Source organism: Brachyhypopomus gauderio, chromosome 1 (genome assembly GCF_052324685.1).
Source record: "Brachyhypopomus gauderio isolate BG-103 chromosome 1, BGAUD_0.2, whole genome shotgun sequence".
Lineage (NCBI taxonomy): Eukaryota > Metazoa > Chordata > Actinopteri > Gymnotiformes > Hypopomidae > Brachyhypopomus > Brachyhypopomus gauderio.
This window is the reverse complement of record NC_135211.1, coordinates 21,596,970-21,615,861: the sequence shown is the minus strand read 5'-3', so window position 1 is coordinate 21,615,861 and position 18,892 is coordinate 21,596,970. Positions and strand designations below refer to the sequence as shown.

Below are 18,892 nucleotides of genomic sequence, written 5' to 3'. Positions count from 1 at the left end.
TGTTGTGAGCAAGCGCCGACACATGCGCTCCGCAGGGTGGCTACGGCTCACGGCCACACGCCGAGAATTTCCACTGGAGTTTTTCTTTGCTGAATGTTTATTGTTAATGTTGATGTCCAACTATGTACGCTCCTTGTCATGTAGCGCGGGTTTATTCTGAGTCAGTAGCTGCAAAACCTGCTTTGTGCGACAGCATACAAAATTAAAATGTGTGCGACTACTCACGTGTAACGGTAATTTTACACTATAAATTGCTCTGAACGCTACAGAAGTCTGTGCGTTTTTGTGTTGGGCGACTAAAAAGACTCCGGATAATTGGACGAAAAACCTGCCCTATACGGCGTTCCCGTATCTCAAATTGTCCGTTTCTCAGATCACGGAATTTCGCACATCAAATATTAAAGCCGGTCATAAAATGAACGACTCTACACTGACAAAAGCTGAGCAGTAAAACTACCACTTGTTGTCCGATAGCTTTTTCCCAAAGCAGGTTACAGGACTATTTTTAGCCACCTTAGCTAGCCAGGACTTTTTTAAATGTGTGAAAATACCTCGGGGCTTGCGGACAATAAACCATAAAATGAGAATTTTCAACAGCACAACGTAGCATGGTATTATTACAACTGACTCCATTATTATGAAAAGGTAGCTATACAAACAAAAAGATCTCTTCTTACCTAAAGACAATCTACGCGCTATGAAATAACGTTACCACGGTCCCAACTCCCTGATCGGCTCACAGGATCCAGTTTTATGTGAAGAGTATGGAATTCGTCGTCACTAGACAACATAAAGCAGGATAATTCTCCAAAGCTGCTCAAATGTGCAGGCTACCTGTTAACTCCCGATGCAGGTGCTGGACCCGTTCCTCCGGTTGGCGCTCCATAACTCGGCGTGAAGAGCTGTCCAGCTTTCGGTGGTGCTGAAGGGGAACTCGCAGCTCTGGTCTCGGGGACAGCGCCTCCTTTTTTTTCGCTACTGATTTCGTTCCCCATTGCCTTGAGAAGGGAGACGAAGGAGAGAAACGGGTTTGGTTGAAGAGTTTCCGGTAGTGCAGAATAAGATAAAGTCCAAAAGAACTCAACACAGCTCCGCTTCCGCCATCATCACCTACAATCCAGCATCCTGCACAGAACGCGCACGCGCGTCTGACGGAAACGGCCAAACTCAGCACGCGCATGAAGAGGAAGGGGAGGGGGGAGGAGGGCGGAGGGCTGGAAGAGAGTAACGTGCCCGCGCCCGTGTCCTAGATCTGCGCCCGCGGTGTCTCAAGCACGCCCCTAGAAGCGCGCTTCAAAAAACTAAAATCCAGATGGAGATAACCGTACTGGTTACCTTTGATCGATTGCTTACTTTTGTTGTATTTTAATATTTGTAACACATTTGTCTTTTAATCAACAATGATTGTGGTTCCTGAAAAAATACGTTAAAAAATATATCGATTATGAATACAGTATATAGCATGTATAAGCGGTACCAAGCAAAGTGGATCCCATCTACTTGAGCTAAATACTGCTGTAAATGTAAAATGTAAATGTGCCATATTTTGTCAATTGTGATTTTTTCACTGCAATCGAAATTTGTCCTTTTTACCCATCTGTGCAGTTAGAACACACACACACACACACACACACACACACACACACACACACACACACACTACATGACTACTAGGGGGCTGTGGATCACACATGCCCAGAGCGGTGGGCAGCCCTAGCCCTAGCCCGGGGAGCAGTTGGGGTTAGGTGCCTTGCTCAAGGGCACCTCAGTCATGGCCTCAGGCCTGGGATTCGAACCCACAACCCTCCGGTCACAAGATCAGTTCCCTAACACAGGACCATGACTGTCCCATACTGGACAATATGTTCCTGATGTACCTGAGGCCATATATAGGCACAAATCATACACTGTACATCATACACTTTATGAATCAATATGTAACCTTTAATTACTCTGTTACCATGAAGAAAAGGAAAAATAAAAACAGGAAGCAAAAAAAAGTTTTCAGTGTTCAGTGGTTGTACAGTTTCTCTCCATATTTATTAATTCAGGTGGTGTAATGCATTGTTAGGCTATGTGTTCATGTAGTCTAATATAAAATTGTTCTTTCATTGTCAGATTGATAAAATGGGTAAAACTGGTCTGATAAGGTAAAGAAGGCCTCTTCATCTCCAAAAGTTCTTTGAAGTCAAATATTAACATGCTTTGCTCACAGGAACCTACAGACAGAATAAATTAATGATTTATAGTGTTGCCCAGTGCAAAGTGAAGAGAGAGAAACAGAGAGAGTACATTCTCAAAGTCACAAAACTCTTTCTGTAAGACTACATTCTCATAGCAGGACCCAGGCGAGCTGCAGACACACCTGGTCATTCAATTAATCAACCTGATCAATTGTGATTCATGCTGCTTCAGCAAGTGCCACAGGCCTTAGCATGTGTCCAGACACAGGGAAGAGTGCAGAGACACAGGACCCTCCCACCTGCTCAGAGAGCGTCACTGAGACAGTGTCCGTGACTTCGTCTGACCCTGGAATAAACAGGCACGTCAGACAGGCACAAAAGAAATGACCTGGAGATGGATGTCTGTCAGAATCGCTTGTCGCGTGATCGCTGTTAAAGGGGGTGGGGGAAGGGTGGTGTAGGAGTTCAGCAGGTCATGTCTGGGTTATGACCCAGGTGAGTTGGCATTCACACACACAGTCCGGACCTACCTGCTCTTCCACTGGACGCACCACACCCAGGATCTTCACAACAGCTCCGTCACATCCTGGGCTACTGGATTTGCAAAACTATTAAACTATGATAGTGTCCTTAAGTCATGAATAAGTTGGTGAAAATGATGCCGTGTCAGCAGGTCTCTATAGCTTTCACTCACAGTTTCTTTATCTCACCTGCTAGAGCACAATGAGCCAGGTATTAGTAACACCATGTGTTCCCATTCCAAGGGTGCACGCATGCTGTCATACCAATACATTATGTAAACCGTTCAGTGAAGGATGAAGTACTGCTGAAGAGGATGGGACCAGCTACTGACCTGCAGTGGTTTGACCCTCTTTGCAGAACCACTGGAGTTTGGCATACACGTGTAGTGTGCGCTTCAGAGTGACTTCCTGACCCCCTCTGCACCCAGAAACGATGTAGTCAATTAGTCAATGTGTGGCTCCGAACCAGTCACTGTGCAACTTTGAAAGGGGTGGGGCTTCTTAGCTTCAGTCTTGAATGACCTATGCACCGAACACAGAACCAGTAAGAACGTACCAGCCAATTAGCAAGCTGTCTGTAAGTTGAAAGAAAGGGGTGTGGTATTACAAATGGCAGTGCTATGTATGACGCATCTCTGAGGCAGATATCTGAACGGCAGTGCTGAATTTCAACTACAGACTTTGGCTTTGACAGATTTATAATGCAGCATTTACTTCACACTTCATTACACTTGTGCTATATGTTTTCAGACATTGAGATTTAGATCAGGGATATTTTTTTGAGAAGTAAGTAATCAAGTATCTGTAATTAACGCTGTGGACCATGTTAATGAATGTTTTTCATTCTGATGTCAGAGACATCTCAGATTAACTCATTTTAATGGCCTGGGTTTCTCAATGCACTGCAGCACTGAGATCATTTTATAACAATCAGAGAGAGAAACTACATTCACTCCAGTGATCCAGTGATCACTCACTGTCACAAACTGATTAGTGTTCTGGTACTAAGTCACTAGTTCCCACCCTCACCCCAGTAACACACACACACGTACTTTTGATGGAATGTACTTAAGCACTTGAATTCATCCAAAGATAAAGTTAATACTAAAGTTTTTAAAGTGTATTTTGAACAATCATAGCATATCTTCACAGAAATCTTCATTCATACACAAAGTGTACTAATGGGACCTAGTCTGTAGTCTTTTCTACCTCAGACGATTGAGGTTTGAAAGTTTGGTTTCCAGTGTGTTTCTGAGTCTGGGAGTGGTTCGATTTAAAGACAGGGCAGAGGAGCTTGAGGGAGGGTTTGAAGGAGCAGACAGCAAAATGTGCTGGAGGTGCAGTATCTGAGAGGCATCTGTCACTCGTCCCCCCCACACACCCTCACTCCCACCATGATGGAGCCAACAGTCTATTTGGCAGGAGTTTGGCCTCAAGTGCCCTGCAGATTCGACGTGTCAGCAGTGTAGTTATCATCTACACACTGCCAGCTCTCAGCCGGCTCTGATAAAGACAAGCACTCAGGTCCAGATGACTTTCGCAGCTGGACTGAGATCCGGATATTATTCGCAGGTGGAAAGACAAAGGTGCCTCGATCGAGGAGTGTGTAAAGGAGAAACCATATGTGAGTTGTTGGAAACATTGTTGGAATCTATGGAATATTGGAAAAATGAAATCTATGGAACATTGGAATCTATGAAACATTAGAATTTATGGATCATTGGATCTATTGAACAATGTATTTAGAGAAAAATAAAACTCCAGTGCCTAGTAGTATTACTGTTATCACATTGCCTCAAAAGTACATGCTATATTATGGCCAAAAGAAACAGTGAAGCATTCTGGCACATAAGCTCATTAGGAATGGAATAGTGAAATTGCATCACCTAGTGGCAAACACAAGCAGCTGCATCACTATCTGGTTTGGGAATTGCTCCATTTCAGGCTGTACATCCACATTATTAACAGTGAGGATAGCAGAAAAAAATCATTGGGCTCTGGTCTCATCTCCATCATGGACCGTTACCAAAGCTCCCAGTGTTGTGGATAATGCCACACACCCCTCACACACACTGTGAAGAAGAGCGGGAGCATTCGGGCTATAGCAGCCAGACTGTTTCCCCAAGCCATCAGACACTCCCAGTGACTGACTATTAAACTGAACAAATACAGTATTTCATTTAACAATACTGCATTCTTAAATGCATATACTGGCTGTAGTATACTATAAACATATCTGTTAAAATATAATTTATGCTTCATCCATTGCACATCCCCCTGGTGACGTGTCCTGGTCATTGTGGACCACCTATACGTTATCTGTATATTCATATTTACTGTCTACACTTTTATTCGTGTTGCCCCCTGGTCCTAGAGGAATGTTCTTTTGTTTCATTGTGTATAGCTCAAATGGCAATAAAAGCATCTGGATTCGTTAAATAACTAGACACGTTGTATTCGTGTACCACAATTTGCCCTAGGCTAAACGAAGTGCTCAGAGCAGATTCAGAGATCTCTGACCCATGAGCCAACACAGGATGACCCTTTGCACCCCTGACACATGGCCAATTAGCCTGCTGCTGTTTGTTAGTATACACTGAGCTACTGATCAATGGTTTGTGTGAGGGCATTTGATTACGCTCTCCTTGTGTAAAGACGCTGCACAAAAGGCAAATTCTCTCATTAAGAGAAGTACATTAATTTTATACCGTCACATGGTTTATTATTGTCATAAGAGCAGATAGCTCTATGTAAGTGAAGCACTGACATGAGAGCCATGCAGATGCTCACATGCTCACACACACACACACACACACACACACACACACACACACACACACACACACACACACACACACACACACACACACACACACACACACACACACAAGGCACCTTCAAGCCACTCAGTCCAGAATTCCTGCATGGAACATTCATAATAGCAGGAGTAGAAGGTTCACAACAGCATGACTATAAGCTACAGACAGACCCAAAGGCAGACGTCCACAAAACTGATGTGGAGTGTCCGATTTGATCAGTCAGTGACTTTTTTTATAACACTTATCTCAGGTTTGATTGGCCAAACCAACACCTCCATTTGACTACAAGTGTTGTTTTTCATTAAAAAAGAATAAACATACAAACACATACAAATATACATGCATGCACACACACACACGTGTACAAACGGCAGGTAAAAAACATGGCGGCTTATATTTGGAACTCCTAAATACGGGCATGATTGGTCCACCTAGTAGATTGTGAAACAGGCTGTGGGCCTCCGGATCTCCAAAGGCATCACTCATTCACACGTTTCCATTCTCTCCTCGCTCAGTGGAGGAAATACAGGTATCAGACCTGTGTGGGATGTTCTCGCCCACTCTGCTCACACCTGGATGAATTCACCAACGTTATACTCCGCAAGTCTGGGTGTGTTCACCGGTATGACTCACTGTGGTCTGTTCAGTTGCTACTGTGTGTCAGTCACTCAGATGTGTTATGGAGCAGCGGTGTGTTCACTGGCGTCAGGAGCTGCGGTGTGTTCACTGGCGTCAGGAGCTGCGGTGTGTTCACTGGCGTCAGGAGCAGCGGTGTGTTCACTGGCGTCAGGAGCAGCGGTGTGTTCACTGGCGTCAGGAGCAGCGGTGTGTTCACTGGCGCTTGGCCTTGTAGGGGCGAGAGCGTTTTCGGCGGTCCGGCTTGCGCTGCTTATGCAGACGACCGATGCTCACGCCCTGACGCCTGCGCACGGAAATGTTCTGTTCCACCAGACTGGCCAACATCCCTACACACACACACACACACACACACACACACACACACACACACACACACACACGAGATGGGGGTAATGAGACACAGATTGCAGCTTTCAGTTTTAACAGCGAGAAGTTAATGTTTGATTAAGGTGCAGATCAGTAGACTCTGCAGGAAAATGCCTCACTTCCATGCAAATGAGCACTAATGCCAGCAGCTAACACACAGTCAGGAAGAGAGACGAGAGAACTAGAGACCCACAGAACAAGGATGATTTACTGAGACATCGAATAAGTGACAGACAGCAGGAGAGAAAAGGTGTGTGTGATTTTTAAATGTTTAATACGCTTCATTCAGCATTGCAGGGACATTGTGACAAAGAGAGATTGAAGAGAGATCTGTCATAAAATGTGTTGGGTAAATAAAACATGAACCACAGAGAAGAAGAGAGAGGGAGTGATATGAGACTGATACACAGATTACAGGGAGTAGTGTGAGAGTGACGCACAGATTAGAGGGAGTGGTGTGAGAGTGATACAGATACACAGATACAGAGTGGTGTGAGTGATGCATAGATTAAAGGGAGTGGTATGAGAATGATGCATAGATTAGAGGGAGTGGTATGAGAATGATGCATAGATTAGAAGGAGTGGTTTGAGAGTGATACACAGATTAAAGGGAGTGGTGTGAGTGATTCATAGATTAGAGGGAGTGGTTTCAGAGTGATACACAGATTAAAGGGAGTGGTCTGGGAAGAGAGGGGTTATACACCCCCTTTTTTTACCTTCTTGTGCCAACATAGAGATAAATGTGCAGATGAACTCATCATAGTTATGAGTCCTCCTCTGATCATCTATCTGTAAAAAACAGCACTCGTCATCAAATCCACTGTCACAATGTTTGTCTTTAACAGCCTAATTCCAATGTTCTTGCTTTATTCTTGAATCTTGTATGGACCAACAGCTGATATTGTGTGTGAAATCTAAATATGCATTTAATCAATTATCAATTTCATACCATACATCAACGAAAACATTTGCACTGAATCTTTTAGGCAAACCCTTCTCCAAGCATCCCATTCTGCGCGGGTCTGGCTGGGACTGCCAGCTCTCTTCCTATGACTGGGCTTTAGTTCATATGCTTACCTTGTATTTCTTCCTCTTCTCCACTTCCTCTTTCAGACACACCTCATAGTTAGTGATGTCAGCCTCCACGTACTTCAGCAGGGCGAGCAGCTCCTACAGTGCAGAGAATGTATGAGGAAGTACAAAAACCCAAACCAACATGCTAAATAAACCACAGCATACTAAACACCCCAAAGAGCAGTTAGCAAACAGAACTACACAAACTAAGCCAGTGTTGATATTGAGCAATATCTGACATTTAATACCAAAAATAGCCATTTTGGTGAAATTTTCCTTGATTTAACATACAATATAAATATGGATTAAATAGGGCTGGGTATTGATTCAAATTCCAAGAATCGATCCGAGTCCGATTCTGAAGATTAAGAATCGATTTTTTTAGATTTAATCCGATTTAATCGATTCGATCCGATTCGATCCAATTCGGGGTTTAGTGTTATTAAAAATGTATTTGAGCTGTTTCCTGACTGTGTACAGAAGCAACATGTTAAAACTAGTATTATATCGATATTAATCAGCAAATAGTTACTGGTAGTTGGTAGTTACTGATGGCTGGAAGACTGGTGAAAAGGGTCATCATAAATCTACCTTCAAGAAAGGTAATCCAGGACAATAAACAGAGGACATCTTTGAGGTGTCTATATCTGCAACAGTGGGCTCCTACTGGGACACTAACCAGTGCATTATTATTATGATTGAAATAATTAAGAATTCACCCAAAAGCGGTTGCTACCAAATGCATTTTTATTTTAAAAGTGCTCACGCTTAATAAACTGAAAGTATAAAATGTAAACGTGTATTTTTTTTTAAGTGAGAATATAAGAACAGAGCTCTCACGTTACGGTCCCCGACCCCTCCGTTTTGGGCGTGTTAACGTCGTCTGTGTCTAATCGTCTACGTCGGTGTATCTCCGTGGGTGCGGGTGCGTCTTGTGATAGTCCTCACCTGTGGCTCGTCTCGTAATCACGTGGGGTTGATGTGGTTTGTCTATTTAATTTGCGCTCGCGCAGCGTCCTGTGCTCGTCGTTGTTTGAGTCACACATGTTCTATGTAAACGTGTTTTATGTGCGCTGTCTGCGCTTCGGTAAATGTAATGTAACGATTTGGAAAGTGCAAAGGATTCTGTCTCGTCCATCGCCTTGCGCCCAATGTTACAAGAACATTTTTAACTTTTTTTAAACTGTAAAAACACTGGGTAAACGGTCAGTGACACGGACTGTAAATAGTCACTGACACTGGATAAACTGTCCTTCTGTTTTTAGATTTCCGATTTGACTATCGTCGTTACCGGCACTGTCCGACGCCAAGTCGTTTTACAGTTAGTTAGACCGAGCACGCCTGCGTGAATTCAGTGACGAGGCAGGGGTAAAAGTTCACTAAAAAATCGATCTTTGGACGTACGAATCGATAATCAGATCATCATATGCGAATCGATTCTGAATCGGAAAATCGATTTTTTCAACACAGGCCTAGGATTAAACCTTACGTGGAAAATAAAACATGTGTGTTCTATGTGTCTGGAATGTGTCTGGATATCAACCAGATATTTTTATTATGAGATGGGAGTTCCACAAGGAACACTTTTTGGTCCATGTTTTTTTAAGTTTAGATCTTAATAACCTTCCAAACATTTGTCCTCTTGTCAAATGGTATTAGATAGTTTTTTATACACATGATAAACAGCTCACAAGCTCTCGGGTGTGGCAACACACGATTGGCTCATTAAATCTTGTTTTGTTTGTGTGTTTATTCTGATAACGACCCAGAGGGTGGCTAAGTTTCAAGGAAAGAAACTTAATGTAAATGCTTGAATGTAAACATCTGGGGTTTAGAGTCATGACTCTCTTTTTAAAAGCATGTACAGAAAAGCTTAAACATTTCCAGATTCAGTTTGTCCAACTTTCGGTTAATATCGCTCCATCATAGCAGGTGAGGAAGGAAAAGTGTGTTGGTCAGTGATGTATCACATGACTGTAAATCACTCACTTCTGCTGTTTAAAGAAGTGAAAAACAGTAACCAAAGAACCAAAATGCTGCCATTTTTGTTGCTTTAGTTCTGTGTATTTTATGTGTGTTTGTTGCTTTTGTTCTGTGTGTGTTGTGTGTGTTTGTGCTTCATGTGCTTGGAAATATTTCACTTTAATGCTGCCTTGTGCTATTTGTTTGGTCTTTATGAGACGTGTGTGTGTTTGTACTGTTTAATGTTAACATCAAGCTGCCAGGGACTAGATGAACACCAGCCACATGACTAAATCTGACACACTTACATCCTGAGAGAATGATGGTGATTAATGTGGGCTGGCCCTGTAAAACACATGATCAGAAGTACGTACGTGTGTGTGTGTGTGTGCATGCGTGTGTGCGTGCGTGTGTGTGCGTGCGCACCTTCTAAACCCTGAGTGGTTAACTAAAAAACCCTAACTTTGAAAAGAAAAAAAAAAAGAGAGAGAGAGAAAATAAACAAACAAATAAGTCATGTTACACAGTGGAGAGATGAAGAGAGCAGCCGGTCTTACTTTTGGAGTGTATTTCTCTCTGTGTGATTTGCCCAGGCTCTCGGTGAAGGCCTGGCTCTCCACACTCGCCTTCACCTCCGGCAATTCTCTCGCTGCCGCATTCTGCTCCTGGTGCTTGGTGGGGGCTGACGGGCCCTCTCTCCCCTCTCTCCCCTCCCTCTCCTGCTCCTGCTCCTTGGTCTCCTGCCCCGCGCCGCTGCCCCCCCTCTCCTCAGTCTTCTCCTTCTGCTCCGGGACGCTCGCTCCTCCCACCTCGTCACACGCTGCTTCTGGCAGGGTGGGAAAAGATCACTATGGTTACCTCGCTGCAGGAGAACCTAACTTCAGTGACAGGTGCCCATATGGTGGAGTGTGTAACAACTACAGGAGACAGTGTGCACACAGATATATTCACATCTCACTAATAACACAAAGTCTGCATGCACATTATGAATCATCAACAACTGCTTATATGTTAACATTTTTTCAGCAGCTGTCCTGCAGGGGTGTGTGTGTGTACTACAACTACCCACCAGGAGGTGGCAGCGCGTGCATGGTACCATCCTCCTTCAGTTGCAGCCGTGCAGAGCTGACGAGGGCACCGAGGTCGCGCACAGCACGGTTGTGGCGTGCGTCCAGACGCAGCAGACCCTCGTCCTCGCCGAAGAGCACGCGGCTCAGGTGAGACGCCACGGGGCTGGAGGGTCGTGTGGCGGCCTGCGGAGACAGAGCGGAGACTTCACACACTCCAGAGAACATTCCACTAAAGGCTCTAGATAATACGCTGCAGCGGTGTTTCGAGGAAACCCTGGCAGTGGGCTCTAGGTAACTCCAGGAGTGATGTGCATACCTGAGACCGCGCGGGGGAACGGAGCGGTGAGTTGAAAGCGCTGCCGATCTCGGAGGCGGTATCCGTGCTCTCGTTGCTAGGCGTCGGTGAGGGCTGTGAGGCGGAGGTGATGCTGATGCCGCCCGTGCGGCCCTCCGTGCGCACATTTAAGGGGGTGGAGCCTGCCGCCGTCGCCATAGTGTCCTTCTTCTGCACCTCCTTCTTCAGTTTCTCGGCGAGCATACTCAGGGCCAATTGGCCCTCCACACCCGAGACTCCGGCTCCACCGGCTACAGCCGCACTGCGAACCACGGCCTGCGCACGCACACTCGCCTTCCTACGGGACCTGCCAATCACACACACACACACACACACACACACACACACACACACACACACACACACTTTCCCTTCACATATGCATTAAACAATACTGGACACCAGTCTGCAGATCTGCTTCCCCACATTAGGGCTGCCACAAACAGTCGACTAATCACCAATTAATTTTTATGATTAGTCGACTAATCGGATTGTGCGTTAATTGAATTTTCTTTCTTTCATTAGTCTCTGGCATCAAACTTCGCTACATTTAAATCAAATTAGGTAGGTACCTGAAACTAAGGACTTATTCACAAAAAATAAAGTTTTGGTCTCACTGACGTTACAGAAAACACATGAATGCGTGCTAAGGCTAATGAAACAAATCGCAATCACTAATGTTAACTTTTACAGCTACCACGATAAGTACAAAGTTAGCGCTCCGTTTACGGTAACTTTAGCAGCTAACTAGCAATTTAGATTACAGAGACGACGGTCCCTCTTCATCATTGTCACAATCAGCCACAACATGCTTCAGGTGCTCGTACATCGCGGTTGTGCTGCCGTGGAAGGAAAGTTCTGCCTTGCAGATATTGCACGCGTTTCGGAACCTGGCTACGGAAAATGATCCAACACTTTTGAGTTCCGTAGCCAGGTAGCCATGATACCAGTCTGTGTAATGTCCTGGGATGTCGTCCACTGTCTACCTCGGTTTCCACTACTGCGCATGTGCGTTAGGGACAGAAAGGCAGACGCAGCAGTGGAAACTGCCGCAGCAGTTTGAAGAGAGAGAAAAAAAACACGACGCATCGACTATTAAATTAGTCGTCGACTATTTTAACAGTCGACATAATCGTGACTAGTCGACTAATCATGGCAGCCCTACCCCACATCCATCAGCTGCTGTTATATTGTGGAGTGTGTGGCAGGCGCCGTGACGCAGGTCAACTCTGCTACAGACGCCGCTGCACTGACGCGTGATCCTGACGTCTCACTGCACCACGCGGGTCACGCTTAAGGACCTCAGACAGAAGGTTCTGAAGCACACGCGCACATCCTGAGAGGAGCATTCACACCCTCACACTGGGCTCCTCCATCAGGGCCCGACATCTGAGAACTCTGAGACTTTCTGACTACAATAGAGAGAGATTCCCTGCCAGGATCAGAGTCTGCAGCATATATCCATCGAGTTGCCCCAGAAAACAGCGTTTATTCTTTATTACTCACTCACTCTTTTACATACACACACACACACACACACACAGTTTCATACCTGTTTGATGTGCCTGCGGTGCCACATTCTTCCTCCTCTTCATCCTCATAGTCATCCTCATCATCTGAGTAAGAGGGCTGAGGGGGGCCAGGTGCCCGAGTGCGACCCACACCTGCAGCTAGATCTTCCTCTTCCTTCACACACACGCAAGCACGCACACGCACATTTACATTTATGGCATTTGGCAGACGCCCTTATCCAGAGAGACTTACATTTTTATCTCATTTTTATACAAGTGAGCAATTGAGGATTAAGGGCCTTGCTGAGGGGCACCTCAGTCATGGCCTCAGGTCTGGGAATCGAACCCACGACGCCATGACTGCACGCGCACACACACACACACACACACACACACACACACACACACACACACACACACACACACACACACACACACACACACACACACACACACACGCACGTGGTCTTCTCACATGCCTCACCTGCATAGGGGACTTGGCATAGTTGTGGTTGTCGAGGAAGGCAGGCAGGCGCTGGACGATGGGGCTGGACGAGGGCATGGGGCTGGGCGGCGGGACGCCCCCTGCAGGCAGGCGCTGGACTATGGGGCTGGACGAGGCCATGGGGCCGGGCGGCGGGACGCCCCCTGCAGGCAGGCCGGAGGGCTTCGCCGCGGTCCGGAGTTTGTCCACAGGGCTGGGGGCTGGGGGCGCACTTGCAGTGTCTGTCGAATGGACACGAAGAATGCTGTTCAGGGCCATGCAGCAGGGTGCCGGAGTGCACGCCCATGTGCCCACACACGTGCACGCCCACGCCATCGATTCAGGCGCTAGTTAATCAGCTAAGTATACACTCCGTGTAAATGGTACATTCATGGAACACCATGAACATGCATCCAGGGGTTTTTCTGACTGTATTGAAACTGATGAGTGAGATTAAAATTGACTAATGAAGTTATAAAGAACTTCAATGGGAAAACATTAATGCATATCAAATAAGGCATGCAAAACAATCAGACTAGACTACCTGTGGCCGGAGCTTGATCAGCACGTGTACATGTGTCTGAACCCTCCTCCTTTTTCACTGTAGGGGGCGTGTCTTCAGGGGAGGTGGAATCTTGCTGCTTACGATCCTGTGAAGCATCTTGCTGGGATGCACGAATTGCCTGGAAAGAATCACGATCACAACCCCACCCACACCCTCAATAACTCCCACGCAGAAACACAAACATACATATATACATATGTCTGTCCTGGTACACCCTTCCCTGACCCTTGACCTCTGACCTGCTGCAGGCCTTCCAGGACGATCTGACGGTTACATTTTAGGACCTCCAGTCTGGACTCGTACTTGATCCTGCGGTCAGGGACCACGGCCATGAGATTGAAGCGGATGTCATGGTACGGCTCGCTGTAAGGAAAAAAAGAGCTGTCTCAGAGGCTGGGGCAGGAGGTGTGGGGCGAACACGCAGATACAGGCGTGTGGTATACATCCTCATGTTGAAGATGCCAGAGCGAGGCTCGATACACACGACTGGATCAGCATGTACATGTCACGCGTCTGTGGTCGGAGGAGAAAGGACCGTCTCTCTCACCCTGCCGTTGCAAGTCCGATTCTTTCCATGATGACTCTGCGGGCTTTGTCTGTCCACTCCTCCTCCTCACCCCAAGGACCTGGGGGGGGTTACATTTACAATACAGACAACCTGCTTGAAAGGAACATCTAATTGATGGTGAATATTGATGTACACAGCCTTAAACCTGTGGTTGAAATAAGACATAACCACAGCACACAACAATGGACAATGGGGTAGGCCCTAACTAGGGATGCACCGAAATGAAAATTCTTAGCCGAAACCGAAAATGAGGAAACCAAGGCCGAAAGCCGAAAACCGAAACACCGAAATACATAAAGCACTTTGAGTTACATGTATGTATGAAAGGTGCTATACAAATAAAGATTATTATTATTATGCCAATTATTAGTAACATTGGATTTATGGCTAACCTCACTAAAATCAAGGCATTGCTATTCAAAGAATAAATCAACTACAAAATTTGATTTGTATATATTTATTTAGCACTGACATTACAGTAATGCATATTATAAAATAAAATTAGTGGTGGGCCGTTAACGGCGATACCGCTGACAACGGCCGACCACTAATTAAATTAAACTCGCTTGCAGACCGTTTTTATCTTAGAGGATAAATATATGTATTTTATACGAGTTAAATTTAGTTATAACTGACTGGCCTGAAAGATAAATATAAATTCTCTCATAAAAACGTGACGTGAGTTGCAACAACATTAAACAGCTCGGGTAAACACACTTCTGAGAAATGTCGTCTGCTCGGCAAAACATAACGGGGCTCAATGTGCTCTATTAGCCTACGAAATCCCTACGACAGAGAACGGCTGATCGTCTAAGGCAACGATTTCCATAATTTTTGGTGTAATGTCTTTTGCCTCGGCGCCATCACTGGAAAACTTTTTTGCTAGCTTTATCCAAATAAGCGCGTGCAGGTGGCGATTTTTGCTCGCGTCATCACAGCACATTGTTTCGGCCGTGTTGTTTCGGTGATGAAAGTATTTCGGCCGAAAACCGAAAATGCAAATTTAAGCCATTTCGGCCGAAAATTTTCGGTGGCCGAATTTTCGGTGCATCCCTAGCCCTAACCCTAACGCTAGCTCACCATGGTCGATGGGGTAGGCCCTAACCCTAACGCTAGCTCACCATGGTCGATGGGGTAGGCCCTAACCCTATCCCTAGCTCACCATGGTCGATGGGGTAGGCACTAACCCTAACCCTAGCTCACCATGGTCGATGGGGTAGGCACTAACCCTAACCCTAGCTCACCATGGTCGATGGGGTAGGCACTAACCCTATCCCTAGCTCACCATGGTCGATGGGGTAGGCACTAACCCTAACCCTAGCTCACCATGGTCGATGGGGTAGGCACTAACCCTAACCCTAGCTCACCATGGTCGATGGGGTAGGCACTAACCCTATCCCTAGCTCACCATGGTCGATGGGGTAGGCACTAACCCTAACCCTAGCTCAACATGGTCCATCGGATAGGCCCTAACCCTATCCCTAACTCACCATGGTCGATAGGATAGGCTTTGAGGCCGTCCAACTCGAACAGCCGGTCTTTGATGGGCACGTAGCTGACGAAGTGGAAGGCTTCCATCGTGCGGACAGCGCTGATACCGTTCTGTTTCTCCGGCAAGTGGCGCGGTTCCGGTCTCCACGGAAACAAAACAAGGGAGAGGTATGATAACAGAGGATGGCCTGGAGTGCCAGATAGGACTACGTAAAACTACAGAGAGACAATGACCATTCCAGCCATCCAATCTCACGCAGTGAGTTCTCATGAACACCGGCTAGGTAGTGTAGTGTAGTGGAGCTGGGGCCATACCTGGCATGGCTGTTGTGGGCCTTGGCCAGCTCGGGAGCATTGCCAATAGCGTAACCTTTACTCTGCCAAGACAGAGGAGAGAGCAAACATCAGCAACAGAGGACAAGATGCAGCGTCGTGCTTCTCGAAGTATGACAAAGAGAAGCACAAGTGGGTTTTTTTTGTTACTTGTGTGCATGCGTGCTACTGTGCACTTGTGCGTGTACCTCCGGACTGAAGCCCTTGGTGAAGGCTTTCATGCGGCTGAGTGTGTTCCCCAGTTCCACACCGCTGCAGTTCAGGAGCACGCTTAGCAGTGCGTGAGTCGCACACGAGTTGGGAATCAACTGCACAAAGCAAGACACACCCGGCATCAGGCAGAACAAGAGAGTGCAGCTAGGTGTCAACCAAGTAGAATCTCCCAAAATAAAATGTAAATTACATAACAAAAACAGAATGCAGCAGTAGCAACTGAAGTCAGGGCAACAGGACATGTGGTATGTTCTTGAAGATGTTTCAGGGCATAAAATGTAGAGTGAACATCTAGACTTACTTGGTGAGCGAAAAACATGTCATTGACGATTTCATCATCGATGACCGAGGTCTCGTCCACGAGAGTGGAGACCTTCCTCCTGGAGCGGCGTTCCTCAATCCATTTGAAGAGAAAGATGAAGCCGTAGACAGGGCTGATCACAGCAGACAGGGAAGACAATATTAATTCAGATGGGCTGTTTCAATAAACATATTTCATTATACTCACTAATCCTTTGCTCTTTAAAGTCCAGCTGAGGGATAGTAGTATACCTTTGGCATTTACTCTGCAGGTCATAGATCTCTTCTACCTGAACACCCTTCACACCTGAGCATAAAATAAAACCCAACACAAGTGAGGAAGCAAAATGACAAAAAATGTTTAGGAAATCTACTGTTATGAGTGAACCCGTTCATATTCTAGGCTGCAGGAAGCCTTAATGGTAAACTACCAGAGAGGAGCATTGAAAAGAGCTTTACCGAAGTCCTCCACCAGCAGGGTGAATAGTCCTGGGGAAAGCGTAAGAAAGCAGATTCACACGTGAAGTCTTCGATTTGTTTGGAAAACACGCGAAATTACACTAAACACCATGTTAATCATTTTTAATACTAACCACAATATTGGGAGCTAAGGTAACTATCTAGCCAGCAAACAATTTTAAACCACCACGTTTACTCGACATAACTGCAAACACGTATATACCTTTACAAATGACTGACGTTAACAAGACAGCTGGTTAGGTTACATTGACAGTGTAACCAGCTAGTTATCCTAGCTACCTACCTATCTATATCTTACATGAAATCTTACTGCCGTGTGAATTTCGACGTTTGACTGATAATTAACATGTATATTATTGTTTGCCTTGACTGTTTTGGTCAATGAACCAACTAGCCAGCTAGCTAACGTAAACTGTAGCCAGCCCGCTATATGTAATATCTCACCGGGGTCGCTCTCGAGTTCCAGCCAGCCTTTATTCATTTTTGCTAACTATGGTACAGTTGTTAACTTATAATGAAATCCATATCCATGTAAGATCAAATGGAGTCATGTCGGTAGGCATCTGATCATTGTATATTACGATTGAGCTAGCTAGCTAGCTAACTTGGTAGTAAACACAATAGAGAAAATCGTCGAATATTTTTACGTCATTAATGTGCGCCAAACTAACGCTTGTAATAACGCGAAGAACCACGAGGTGGCGTTGCAAATTCAAACTGATTTGTACATTATTTGTAAAGGAACTTTTCGTCAGTAAATGTGGATTCATTAATTTATTATTCTGTTTAGTTGTTATATATATAGAATATGGTATATATAGAGAATTTTTTTTGTTTAAATCAAATCCCTGTGTTAAATCATTTTCTGTTGCCTACGACAAAACGGTAATATTTATTACATTTATTTCAGTGAATTTTACGTATATCAAAATAACTGTAAAAATTACAATACGTCCTACTGACTTCTCCATATATATGTCCTCTATCATACATCGATTAATCATTTCATAACCAGGTTAAATCATTTTTGTACTTAACTGTTGTGCTTACTGTTAACTTTCTGCCAACTGTAGTCGCATTTCCTATTTCTATTATTTATTAGGGGGGAAATTGCGTGATACTGGCAATCCCATAGTTGATAGATAAAAGGAAAGAGGCCATTTACTCATTTTACCTTTTTTAGCGAACGGACCATGTGAAGACCGGAACCTTTAATCAGTAAACTTGCATACCGGAATGTTTCAGAGTGCTACTCATGGAAAACTGTTATAGGAAAATAAAAGAATCCAGTGTGAATTAAAATTGTTTGATGAAGCAGCGACGCGCCATATTCAGATTTTACAGAGCTGGCGCAGAAGGTAAGATTGCAGAGAAGCACGGTGCCGAGGCTAAAATAAATGTCGCACTGTATATTATTGGGTTATTACCATCAATTTTAAAACGGCTAGCATCGGAGCTAACAGACTTATCTGCCATATCCGTGTCAAGCCTCTGGACAATAGAGGTTAGCATGTGTGCTAGCGGGCTGGCAGGGCTCGTCCTGTTAGCTTAGCGCAGCTGCTTTAGCAGGCTAGCCGCACCTGGTTAGTTGGGCCATCGTCCTGGTCTCTTGTACAACCGTCTGATGTAGAGCGTTGGAGACGAGCCCCATAAATGTGTTTACCGTTGTGTGTTGTGTTTGTGAGGGTTCCGCGGTATCAGCGGTGTGTGTGCGGTCTGTCCTGCTAGCAGCCGTGCTAACGAGCCCGCAGAGTTATGTAAACCCCCGTGTCCCTCCGGTCCGGACGGGCGTTAGAAGAACATCTCCCCTACAAACGGGGATTGTGTGGGGTGATGAAAATACTAACCGACACCGCCGTTTCAACCAAATGTAAAAAACAGAGTTTTTATTTAGTCGTTTATTTCATGTTTTACTGTGGGGTTTCACGGCGCGTTTTCTTGATCACTGCAAGCCGAACCGTGCTGAGTGTCCAGTATGG

The 18,892-nt window shown here is 45.4% G+C and overlaps 3 protein-coding genes across 9 annotated transcripts in view; 1 reads left to right on the top strand and 2 right to left on the bottom strand.

The window, feature by feature from the left end:
• The window catches only part of bsnb (bassoon (presynaptic cytomatrix protein) b), an 89,649-nt gene extending 83,365 nt beyond the window's left edge, over positions 1 to 6,284 (bottom strand). Inside the window, exons 1-3 of one of the 2 annotated variants that reach the window (XM_077002601.1) lie at positions 6,157 to 6,284; positions 3,037 to 3,226; positions 835 to 998 (exon numbers count right to left, since the gene is read on the bottom strand). In XM_077002601.1, coding sequence (XP_076858716.1) covers positions 835 to 998; positions 3,037 to 3,081 — 209 coding nt within the window. In that variant the 5' untranslated portion in view covers positions 3,082 to 3,226; positions 6,157 to 6,284. Of the gene's footprint in view, positions 1 to 225; positions 261 to 834; positions 999 to 3,036; positions 3,227 to 6,156 lie in introns of those variants that run through there. The other variant, XM_077002605.1, reaches the window with a different exon arrangement.
• Positions 3,754 to 17,557, bottom strand: bap1 (BRCA1 associated deubiquitinase 1). Of its 2 annotated transcripts, none has more exons than XM_077002619.1 (18): positions 17,358 to 17,557; positions 16,893 to 16,922; positions 16,686 to 16,740; positions 16,435 to 16,567; positions 16,109 to 16,228; positions 15,903 to 15,964; positions 15,587 to 15,729; positions 14,076 to 14,154; positions 13,768 to 13,891; positions 13,508 to 13,646; positions 12,964 to 13,205; positions 12,521 to 12,654; positions 10,951 to 11,275; positions 10,634 to 10,817; positions 10,122 to 10,387; positions 7,606 to 7,698; positions 7,245 to 7,317; positions 3,754 to 6,488 (listed from the first exon to the last, which is right to left on the bottom strand). In XM_077002619.1, exons 1-18 carry the CDS (start codon positions 17,392 to 17,394, stop codon positions 6,355 to 6,357), a joined length of 2,373 nt encoding a protein of 790 aa, XP_076858734.1. In that variant the 5' UTR covers positions 17,395 to 17,557; the 3' UTR covers positions 3,754 to 6,354. The 2 variants fall into 2 exon arrangements, with proteins under 2 accessions (XP_076858734.1, XP_076858725.1); XM_077002610.1 differs by having other exon boundaries at positions 10,122 to 10,390; positions 17,358 to 17,556.
• Positions 17,558 to 18,114: 557 nt separating this feature from the next.
• Positions 18,115 to 18,892, top strand: part of rad54l2 (RAD54 like 2) — a 22,326-nt gene continuing 21,548 nt past the window's right edge. For 4 of the 5 annotated variants that reach the window (XM_077002574.1, XM_077002555.1, XM_077002565.1 and 1 more), the window contains exon 1: positions 18,115 to 18,271. The gene's annotated coding sequence lies outside the window, so the exon portion shown is untranslated. Of the gene's footprint in view, positions 18,272 to 18,461 lie in introns of those variants that run through there. The other variant, XM_077002545.1, reaches the window with a different exon arrangement.